Genomic DNA, 12,018 nt, shown 5'->3' with positions numbered 1-12,018 from the left:
TCTCTCTAGTTTGTCCTGGTCCTACCTGGGGCTTCACCCTGGTAGGACATACTTGGAACACCTCGTCTTACCAGGAGGTGTCCGGGAGGTATCTTAATCAGATGCCTGAACCACCTGAAACACATTCTTATCTGAAGGTATGCTGAAAACTAACAACCTAGTTTTTATAAGCAAAACCTCAGCATGAGGAGACATGATGAGGGCTGGTGGAAGTATAAGGCACAAAGCTGCCAGCCAGAAGACTGTTGCATCCCCTTGGGGAGCTTTGTGTTTTGTGATTTGTTTTGCTCTGTTTTCATTCACTGATTGGTTAGCACAAAAAGGACTTTGTTCGATGTAAGACAAAATGGCTCTGTTATAATATGCCCCTTCACAACAGCAGCCCTGCACATAAGCAGGGTACATGGCACTCAATGTGACACCGAGTTGTCTTGAACAAGCATTGATACGTGCGTAACACTCGTCTCATTATCGCCATGATTGGTGCGACACTGACAGCTTTGACAAATTTGACTTTGGCAGCGCTCGACACCATGGGAATGGGAACAGGCTGACCACAACCCTGTTTTACCACGCAACTTCAGCAACCCTCACGGGACAATCGATGTCATTATGAAAAGAGTGGAAAGCAGTTTAAAGATGCGCAATCCTTCGAATTTCATCCAAATCCAATCAGTGGTGTCCACTGTTTCCTGGGCAACAGACAAACAAATGACTGATTAATCCAACATTGACAGCCCTCAAAGTAGCAGACGAACAAAAGACGTCACTGCAGTTTCAGTATCTCAGGCTCTTTTGAGTTCAGATATTGTGTGTAATCTCCTGTGGTTGGGGTTGGGCAGCAGGTCGTGTAAGCTGATCTGTGACCAGCAGTCCCAGGGTGCGGCAGCAGAGGAAATGTAGTGCTACTAAGGTCTTAGAGGGCTCTGTGATCTGCACTAACCACTCCCTAACGCACAGCACATACGTATGTACCCGTACAGTGCGCACATGTAACGCATGCACGCACTCGTGCACTCGGCACCAGCTCAGTGGACTATTGTTCATTCATTTTCAGGAGGGCGTAGGGAGGGAAGCAGACTTTGGAGGAATGAGAAGAGCGGCAGAAAATAAGAGGGAAATGAAGTAGAGAGCAAAATAAGAGTATGAGCGCCCAACTGATGTTTTGGTGGCTGAAACATCAACCTCAAGAACCACATGTACCCTCTCTGGCCTTGGTTCAGATCCCACTAGAAGCTGCTTTCTTCCCTCTCAATAAGTCAATGAAGAGAAGCAGAAACACTCCACTGGCTCCTCCGGTGTGTTAACATATGGGAAATATATTCCAAAATAAACAATAAAGGCACTTTGTTTGTGCATATTTCAGTAAAACAAAGAATCTGGACACAATACAGTTTTTACGAGCATATACTGTTATACTTTAAAAAAAAAAAAAAACTCTTTCCCCCATACAGACAACATTTGACAGCCTCCCCTGTACCCTTAATGATGAGTTTTGACACTTCACAATATCAATAAAGAGGTGGTTTGACCACCATTAGAATAGTTTCCGGGTTTCTCCAAGGATAGCTGCATAAGCAGAGACCAACCTCACCAACTTTTGATGAACAACCAGTCATTTTGTTATGTAAAAAGCCCTGAAATATGACAGAAACCACTCAGTTAAGAAAAGGGTTTCAAAGGTTACTCCTCATCAGCTTTCAGGTGGTAACGAATTAAGGATGATTGCAGACAAAAGCCATTATCAAAGAGATTAAGCATATATTTTCTTTTACAACATGCTGCTATTAGAAACAATACCTATACAGGATTTTTTTTTTTTTAGCATAGATTAGTTTCTCTGCAGGGTCTAATAAAGGAGAAAGTCATAAAAAGAAACCACAGTGATTAAATAAAGCAGAGAAAAACCACAGACAAGTAGCAGTTGGAAGTTTTGTATGTGTATTTTAGATAATAAAAACGAAAGCCATTAAAAAATAATAAAAATCCACTTAACGTCTGCTGGATTGGAGACATTTCCAAAACAACTGTAAGGCTTCAATGACCACTATCTATTAGAAGTTTTCCACTTCTAATGGAAACTCAGCTCATTCAGCTTTGATTTCTGATTCAGTAAAACCTATAAGATGTATTGATTAGAGGGTGGTCCAAATTAAATATGACAGTCTTTTTTTGAAGTCTCAGTGTGACCATTCTAATATCATTGTCTTGTTTTGGAGCCAGGTGTGATTGTTGAGTGCATAGACACAGTTAGTTACTACTAGGCAGAACAGTGTTTCATTATTATTATTTTTATTAGTATTTTTAAATAGTATAACAATACTAGAGCGCAGACATGTCAGACAAACAAACAATATTTGCTTTAAAATACTCCAAATATGTTTGAAGTGTCCACTTTAGTTACTTGCATCAGTGGATGTAAAGGATAAAAAGCCCCAACAAGTCAGCCATGCCTTGGTTAGATTAGGGAACAATATTAAAAATAGTAACTGTGTACAGCTATTAAGAAGAGAGAAATTTTTGTAGCAGCCTGTGAACATGTTTATTTTTGTTGTAAAGTAGGAGCATTTTAATATGGGGCTCTATGGGCATTTACCAACTTTTGGAATCAGCCTCAAGTGGCCACTGAAGGAACTGCACCTCACTTCTGGCATATTCTTTTTAGGTGAAATCCTAAACACAGCTACAAAATTTGATTTCACTCAGTGTTTTGAGAAAATAATTAAGGCTGTTAACGGCTACAGTTCATCTGGTTCTAACTTTGTTTTTTCTTCTTCACTCATCTACATAATTAGGAAAATGTCCGACCGTTAAAGGAACAAGAAACTTATTAGTTCAAATAAAACTAAGCATGGGTAGTTGACTCATTTTAATATAAAAGCTCTATTCTAGTCCATTTCCCTCTCCTTTTTCTCCTCTTTGGTGTTCTCCCCTCTAAATCATTCCCAAGACTCTTTCATGGGCAGTTTTGCACTTTAAATCTGATGGAATATTATTTGTCCAAACAACACTGACGACTGGTGACTGATTCATACTAAGAAATACTCTGTGCAGCCAGGAAAGAACTTAGCTCTTCCCCCTCTTTCTGTTCGTGCTCTTTCTGTCTGTCATTCTAGTTCTGCTGACTACAGGGGAAAAACCTCCACAATGTATAAGTCTCTGTAAAGACCAAGCAAGAGCAATAAGGGGGGAGAGACAGAGAGAGGGAGAACTTGGGGATAAATAAGGAACGGGAATCATAGAAAATGAAAAAATGAATGAACACGTGATGGAAAGTCCAGCCTAGGTAGAATTTAGAAGAGAGAAGGAGATCAATGGTTAGACAATTTAGAGAAATATGAGAGGCCAAGACAATGGCTACAAAAATACAGCCAGATGTTTTATCCTTTACCAAAAACCAGTTGTCTCTTTCATGGTCAACTGTAGAACTTTGTACCAAATTTCACTTGTAAAGTGCACATTTTTAGATGCCCTGCAAACCAAGAGACAGACACAAAACACCCCAATAAATTCCCAGTGAATACCAGCATTACTGCAGAATAAACTTGTGCTTCCTGTTGTCTTTCCACATACCTGTCAGTCAGGATTTACCGAGGGGATTACAACATATAATCTGTGGACATTTGTCCTCTGTTTTGACTTGCACTTCTCCAACAGCTGGGCGCTGTTGCATTCTGCATTTGAGACTGATGTTATTTGCTCATTTCTCTGTCCCTCCAGGTGTTTGCCAAAGTGTTCAGCCATGAGGCCTTAGAGTCGTACCTCCCTAAAATCCAGCAGGTCATCCAGGAGAGTCTCAGAGTGTGGAGCTCTACGCCTGAGCCCATCAACGTCTACAGGTACGGCCAGGAAAGGACAGTGGAGACAGTTGTTAATGTAGCTAAAATCTGGGAGCAAGACTAAAACAGTGCTCCTATCCTAGGTGAATGCAGGTAGAAAGGTATTTATGATGAGTATCGCTGACAACACAGAGTCGTTATCAGCAGTGGTAGAAACTCAGAATATACAACAGTTCAAAAACACAGGCTGCTTCAATGGGCTACTAAATTAATATTCTGTCATCTGTCATTTTTCTGTAGGGAGAGCCAGAGGCTGTCCTTCACCATGGCTGTCAGGGTGCTGCTGGGCTTCAGGGTGACGGAGGAGGAAATGAAGCATTTGTTCTCAACCTTCCAGGACTTTGTTAACAACCTCTTCAGTCTGCCCATAGACCTGCCATTTAGTGGCTACAGAAGGGTAAGCGTATCATATGACCACTTCCTTCTCATTGGTATTTTTGGAGCTTAGTATATCTTTTTACATCTTAATGTCCCCAAAAATAAAAGTGTTTTCCCAACTGGTCACTGCAGATGGCTGCACCTCCCTGAGCCTGGTTCTGTTCAACGGTACTTCCTGTTAAAAGGGAGTTTTTCTTTCCTACTGTCATCAAGTGTTTGCTCATAGGGCGTTGTGCAACTGTTTAGGTTTCTTTCTAATATTGTAGGATCTTTACCTTACAATACAAAGCATTTTGGGGTGCTTGTTGCTCAGCTAAACTGAATTTGCATCAAAGAGGACATTTTAAGGGTAAAAGGACTTAATTTGTGCATTGTTGCAGGGTATCCGTGCACGAGACACCCTTCAGAAGAGCATAGAGAAAGCCATCAGGGAGAAGCCCATGTGCACCCAAGGCAAAGATTACAGTGACGCGTTGGATGTCCTAATGGAGAGTTCCAAAGAGAATGGCAGCGAGCTCACCATGCAAGAACTCAAGGTAACATACCTAAGCACAAAAAAACAGCCACCTGGGAAAGAGGGTAGGGTAGTGCAAGCATGCGCTGAAAAGAAGCCAGAACCACAAGAAGTCACTCAATCGCATGTAGAAGCACGTGGATACACACTGATTCGTATGGGTGCAAACACACATAGAAATCTCTATTTACCTAGCAGAGAGCTGCCAAAGGGAACCAGTCTGGGCTGACTGAAAACACAAACAGTCATCATAATTCTCTGACAAATCAGCCAGTGATCATAAGTACCAAATGGGGATAATGATACACACCCTAATGTGAAATATGAAAGCAAGCTGCGTTAATACCTATCGGCTGACAGGAACAGCATAACACACACATACACACACACTCATGGTCAGGCACACCCTCTGTTTACCTATTAAAGTAATTCAGAGGAATTCTGTGGAAACTCGACTCTCTGCTTCTCTCTCGGACTTTGTGGTTTCTGGGTTAAGTCCAGGGCCAAAAATAAGTCAACACTCCCCCCCTGCTAGGGGTCTGAAAGAGGCCTCCTGTACGCACACACTCACACACAAATATTTAAATACACACACAAAGTGAACTGGGGAGGCCCTGGCGCTTTCTCCTGCAGTTTTCTGACGCATGCATTTATAGCACACACACACACACACACACACACACATATATATATATATATATATATATATATATATATATATATATATATGCTGGTAGATGCGAGGAGGACCTCACTATTATTTATTCCACTGACTTAAGGCCTTAAGGGGCCCAGCATAGTGCACACTGAGTTTGTTATTGGATGTTACCTTCATATTTCCAAACACACTACTTTTCAGGAATTAAAAACACCATTCTTTTATTATGTATTGACTTTTGACTCCTCTCTCTCTTTTGGTCCAACATTGTTCCAAAACAAATGGCAAGCTTGAGGTGTGGGGTAATGGATTTGTGTCCAAATTTTGGTTGAGTTTGCACATAGCTCTGTTTTTACTCAGTGGAAAGAACAATTTTACATTTTTTAGAATAATATTCCTACATGCCGCTGTTAAACAAGCAGTTTCTGGGTTTACTTCTAGCTCAAAAAGACTATGAAAGACTACTGGTTGAGCATTTGGCTGATGCTCACCCTCAGCCTTCTTTATTTCCACTCTGCAAACTGTTTATTAAAACAACAAGTAATTAACCAATCAGAGATGAAATGAGGCTATAGTTGGCTTGCTCTCAAAGTAAAGACAAGTCAACTGATACACCCTCAGTACTGCCAAGTACTCAATGAATGCTTGTGATCATTCAAGAATGAGTCTTTACTTTCCTAGTTATTGTTGTAAATAGTGATAGGAACTCTTTTTCAAAGCTGTTTGCTATTCTATAAACCCATAAAAGTTTTTCCCCCATGGGAGAAGATGAAAAATGTATAGGGTCGACTGATACCCTGGGAGCTCGGGACCTCCAAGGGGTTGCAAGATAAATGTGTTTTTCTGCAAAACTGTTAACCAAACAAGACCCAAGTAGCGCACTAATACACCATCGTATCTGTTTGCTGACCCACAGGAATCAACCATTGAGCTGATCTTTGCTGCCTTTGCCACCACTGCCAGCGCAAGCACCTCCCTTATCATGCAGCTCCTTCGCCACCCGCAAGTCCTTGAGCGCCTGAGGGAGGAACTGAGATCCAGGGGTCTCCTTCACAACGGCTGCCTCTGCCCAGAAGCAGAACTGAGGCTCGACACCATTATCAGCCTGAAGTACCTGGACTGTGTCATCAAGGAGGTGCTGAGACTCTTTACTCCTGTTTCTGGGGCCTACCGAACCGCCATGCAGACCTTCGAACTGGACGTAAGTGTCCCTAGAACAGTACATCCTTCACATCTTCATGTACCTCTTGTTGTGCAGCATGCTTGCCTTAACATGAATTTTCTTTTTTAAATCAATGCTACTCAATGTCAGCTTTTATTTCCCGTTATATTTTTGTGCAGTGGTAGTTCTGTCATATCAAATCTACCCAAAAGGTCAGAGACTCAACTAGAAGAACCATCGAGTTACCATTCAAATGAATGGTGTAGGTGTTGGTTCACAACCTGCAGACACTACAAGAATCATTACAAGAGTACCAAGAGTCTCATCACACAAAAGGAGGGAAGGGGAGGTTTAGAGGAAAATTACCAAGGATGGACCTCTTTAAATAGCTATCTGTATTTAAAGAAGAGAGAACCACTGGCAATGGAAACGAATTTTGGTACAAAAAGTGTTCCAATGTCCTGATCACCATCACAGATGAATTCAGCAGTGAAACTATTTATGATGATTTTGACTTTATTTGCTTCTTTAATGTATTTGCATTCATTAACAATGACCACTGGATAGAAAAAGAAGGTCCTAGCCCACATATCTTCTGATACTCTGCACGCCTGAAAAAAATGGGTGTTGCAGCCAGATGTTAAATCAACAGACTCTTTCCATTGTACACGTACAATGACAGTAATGGGCTATTCTATTCTATTCTATTCTATTCTATTCTATTCTATTCTATTCTATTCTATTCTATTCCAATGGGTTCCTGGATTGATCAAGGACCCTAAATGCTTCTCATATTGCTGTATTCTGGTATGAACAGAGAAAAGATGGTTTGAATATGGAAGAACACATATTAGCAGAAAAGTTCACAATTACTTCTTGGGGATACAACAACAGAAATCAGATTGTTATCCAAATTAATTGGTCATATGTGCTTATGGTGGCTAAGTGAACAATTATTTTTATGTGTAATTGAAATCAATAGGAAACACAACTATGCAGGAAGACCATGGATGACAAAAGGACTACAAAATGCCAGCAAAAAAAAGAATACCCTATATCGAGAATTCATAAAAAAGAGAACAATAGAAACTGAAATGAAGTATAAAACTTACAAAAATAAATTAACTAATATAATGAGATCCTGTAAAAGAGAGTATTACATTAAAAGGTTAGAACACAATAAAGATAACACAAGAGATATATGGAATGTATTAAACAGAATAATCAAAAATGAATCAAGGAATAATGATTACCCTGGATACTTTATAGAAGGGACAAGAAGTATTAATAACATGGAGGAGATAGTAAATGGCTTTAATGAATTCTTCGTAAACATAGGGCCAAAACTGGCAGAAGAAATAAAGGTTGATGGAATAGAAAGGGACACTGGTGAAAATATTGAAAGGAATAGTAGCTCAATGTTTTTAAGAGCAGTGGAAGAGAAAGAGATTTATGACATAGTTAGAGGACTTAAGAACAAAACCAGTACAGACTGGAATGATATTGATATGGTAACGGTAAAGACAGTTATTGATGGTATCGTAAAACCATTAAAATATATATTCAACTTGTCGTTTCAAAAAGGAGTTTTTCCACAAAAAATGAAAGTTGCTAAAGTTATTCCCATTTACAAAACCGGTGAAAGACATCATTTTACAAACTATAGACCAGTGTCAATACTCTCCCAGTTCTCTAAGATACTGGAAAAACTCTTCATAAAAAGATTTGATAGTTTTGTGGAAAAATATGAATTAATGACAGATAGTCAGTATGGGTTCAGAAACAACAGATCAACAGCTTTGGCACTGATAGATTTAATGGAAAAGATAACGGAATGTATGGATAATAAGAGGTATGCGCTCGGAGTTTTCTTAGATCTAAAGAAGGCGTTTGATACTGTTAATCATGAAATTCTATTAAAAAAACTGGAAAAGTACGGGTTTAGGGGAGTGGTTTTGGAATGGTTAAAAAGCTATGTAGGGAATAGGCAACAATATGTACAAATAAATGAATATAAATCTAATTTGATGGATATAGCTTGTGGAGTACCTCAAGGTTCAGTACTGGGTCCAAAAATGTTTATTATGTACTTAAATGATATCTGCAGAGTATCGGAGATTTTAAAGTTTGTAATATTTGCAGATGACACAAATATACTGTGTTCAGGTGGGGAATTGCCACAGGTTTTGGAAATGATCACACAGGAATTAACGATATTAAAGAAGTGGTTTGATATAAATAAATTATCATTGAATCTAGATAAAACCAAATTTATGTTGTTTGTAAACCAAAAGAAAAACATCGAAGTAGAAATATGTGTTGACAATGTATATTTAGAAAGAGTAAATGAAATAAAATTTCTTGGGGTGATCATTGACCACAAGCTCTGTTGGAAGCCACACATTACTTATGTTCGGGGGAAATTGGCACGGGGCATTGCCGTCCTGAGGAAAGCAAAGCATATGTTGGATCAGAAAGCACTGCACATTTTATACTGTGCTTTACTACTGCCATATATGAGCTACTGTGTAGAGGTCTGGGGAAACACATACAAAAGTAATACACAAACAATAACTATAATACAGAAAAGGGCCATTAGATTAATAAATAATGTAGGGTACAGGGACCATACAAATGCACTCTTTGTCAAAATGCAAGCTATTAAATTCCAAGACTTGGTGAAGCTTAAAACAGCGCAAATAATGTATAAAGTAAGAAATAAATTGCTTCCCAAAGAAATCTGTAAATTGTTCATAGAAAGAGAAGGTGGGTATAACTTAAGAGGGAAATGGAATTTAAAAATACAAAGTGCTAGAACAACTTTAAGAACTATGTCTATCTCAATTGCAGGAGTTAAATTATGGAACAGTCTAACAGAAGAAATAAAAGACAGTCAAAACATAAAACAGTTTAAAGTAAAATATAAAAACCTAATTTTAAATAAGTATAAGAATGAAGAAAACGGGGTTAACCCAGGATGGTAATGTTGCTGGTAATGGTGTTGCGGTTCTTTTTTGGTTGTTTTTTTTGTTTTTTTTGTTTTGTTTTGGTTTGTTGTTTTTCCATAACTTGTGTATCTGCAAATATACACATTCTGTATTTTTCATATGAAAGAAACTATACTGTGGTGGGGCTTGCTAATTTCTTGTTTTTGATTTATGTATGTTATGTTTTGTTTTACTTCATATGTTTCATATGTTGTTTGTTTAATTTAAGACAAAAAAAATTTAAATGAATGAGAGGTAAAACTTGAGGGGGTAGGGACAAATAAGTAAATACTTCAGCCTACTCCTTTTCAAACAAATAATGGAATGATATTTTGTAATGATTGTGAAGGCACATGTTTGAAATGTTTGAAATAAAAATGAACTGAACTGAACTGAACTGAACTGAATGTGTGTTCATTGTTATGAATTCTGGTCTTTTGTCTCCAGGGAGTCCAGATTCCCAAAGGCTGGAGTGTGATGTACAGCATTCGGGACACTCACGACACTGCTGCCGTCTTCAAAGATGTGGATGCCTTTGACCCTGACCGCTTCAGTCAGGAGCGGAGTGAAGACAAAGAAGGACGCTTCCACTATCTGCCTTTTGGTGGCGGCGTCAGGTCCTGTCTGGGAAAGCAGCTCGCCACCCTCTTCCTTCGCATCCTGGCGATTGAGCTGGCCTGCACCAGCCGCTTCGAGCTGGCTACGCGGAACTTCCCCCGCGTGATCACGGTGCCCGTTGTCCACCCGGTCGATGGGCTGAAGGTTAAGTTCTACGGATTGGACTCCAACCAAAATGAGATCATGGCCAAGTCCGAAGAGCTCCTGGGAGCGACAGTTTAAAAGGGTGGAGGGGTTGATGAGTGGGGGTAGGGGAGGAGAGCAGATTTGTAAGGGAGAAGATTTGAGAAAGGAAGGAATACATTTTAGAGTTATCTTTTCCTTTCCACCTTTTTTTTCAGCCAAGAAGGAGAAGTCTTAATGTTATGCTACAGCTGATGATTTGGACTTTCCTTTAAGAAAGAAAGAAGCTGCCAAAAAAAGTTCTAGAGTTCTATACTATACAAAGAACTATAACACAAAAAGTATGTACAAAAAAAAGAAAACAAAAAAGCTATGTAATATAATTTGAAAAAGAATGTGGGTAGTGCACAAAGGGAGAAAGAGAGTTGTGGTGGTACTTTTGGTGAAATGAAGTGTAGAAAAGTTAAAGATGGTTGTCAATGGGAGGCGAGATGGATGAAACAGGGTAAAGGACGAACAAATATGATATTCTAGCATTTATGCTTGTGCTTAATCAAAAAATGAGTGAACCATTTCAGTTGTATAGCAGGGTAAGAGAGATGGATATATAGACTTAAACATTTCAGGTTTCATGATCCTTTAGTCTTTTTCATTTCTTTCGTAGTGGTGCCCTCCAAATTTAATCCATGTCTTTTTAGTGTATGGTAGTGGTAGCTTTTTTTGGGTTCTTTCCAATTCAAGTTCTTTACTAGCACTCGGATGCACCCTAAAGGATCGTTGCACACTGGGTAGCAGGTTGTGCATCACTTTAGCTCTATACCATTAACTGTATGATGATGCAGTATATACTTTTGAGTGGTTTAAACTTGTACTGCTAATTAGTGTCAAGTATCAATGAAGAATGTATTTTAATGGGGAAGATACGCTGGATGGCTAGGTTGAGGGGCAGTACTCAAACCACACTGAAGTGATGTAAATGGGCAATTTGTTTCTTATGACAACATTGCCTTTCCTATCTGCCTCTAACAGTTTCCATATTACCTCCACTCGTGCACCATAAAGTAAAATAAGCTTCTCAAAGTACTAGCATCGCAAAGAAACACATACATAAAGGCTAAGAGCTGCAGAGCTTTTATCCAGGAGGGAGGGGGGATTTTAATGCAAAGTGCAGCTGCAATCACAGCAAAGAGAGGAACTAGGGAGCCTCAAACTCTTTGAGATATATCTTGAAAGAATAAAATCATGCTGGAAGGACAATGTGCTTTCTGGCTCTAACATTCCACTTAAAAAGCCCTAAAAATGGGAACTGAGTTCAAGAGAAGCTCAAAGACAGCCTTACTTCCTTAATTCCACTTTGAACCTTGAGATTGTTTTCAGGTTGCCCGTCTGCATCAAGTCAGAATCTTGCCCATATATACAAATCCTCAATTATCTAAAAAGTGAATAAACTCAGGTGCAGATTAGGCACTATGGTGTAGAACTGATAAGCCTTCTTTAATATTTAACTATGACTGCACATAACAGGACTATCCCTTACTTGCCGCCGTAACTTCAGAGCTGGATTGATGTTTTTTGCCCAAATCAAAAAGAAGAAAAAAAGAAGATGAATCATGGGGTGAGGGTGAGCAACTTCAAACAGCAATTCTTTTTCTACTTGACATGTTACCCTTCTGCAACCATTTTGCATCCCCCAAAGCAAACAATTTTGTTGGTGGAAGCACAAACAACCGACAGGAATT

The 12,018-nt window shown here is 39.2% G+C and overlaps 1 protein-coding gene across 1 annotated transcript in view; it reads left to right on the top strand.

Annotated features, from left to right (window-relative positions):
- cyp26b1 (cytochrome P450, family 26, subfamily b, polypeptide 1) overlaps positions 1-10,691 on the top strand; it is a 36,602-nt gene extending 25,911 nt beyond the window's left edge. Inside the window, exons 3-7 of the mRNA XM_026162783.2 lie at positions 3,721-3,839; positions 4,080-4,236; positions 4,598-4,753; positions 6,306-6,590; positions 9,986-10,691. Coding sequence (XP_026018568.1) covers positions 3,721-3,839; positions 4,080-4,236; positions 4,598-4,753; positions 6,306-6,590; positions 9,986-10,378 — 1,110 coding nt within the window. The 3' untranslated portion in view covers positions 10,379-10,691. The remainder of the gene's footprint in view (positions 1-3,720; positions 3,840-4,079; positions 4,237-4,597; positions 4,754-6,305; positions 6,591-9,985) is intronic.
- The last annotated feature ends 1,327 nt before the right edge of the window (positions 10,692-12,018 follow it).

Source organism: Astatotilapia calliptera, chromosome 3 (genome assembly GCF_964374335.1).
Source record: "Astatotilapia calliptera chromosome 3, fAstCal68.1, whole genome shotgun sequence".
NCBI classification, from domain to species: Eukaryota; Metazoa; Chordata; class Actinopteri; order Cichliformes; family Cichlidae; genus Astatotilapia; species Astatotilapia calliptera.
This window is presented reverse-complemented; position numbering and strand designations above follow the sequence as displayed.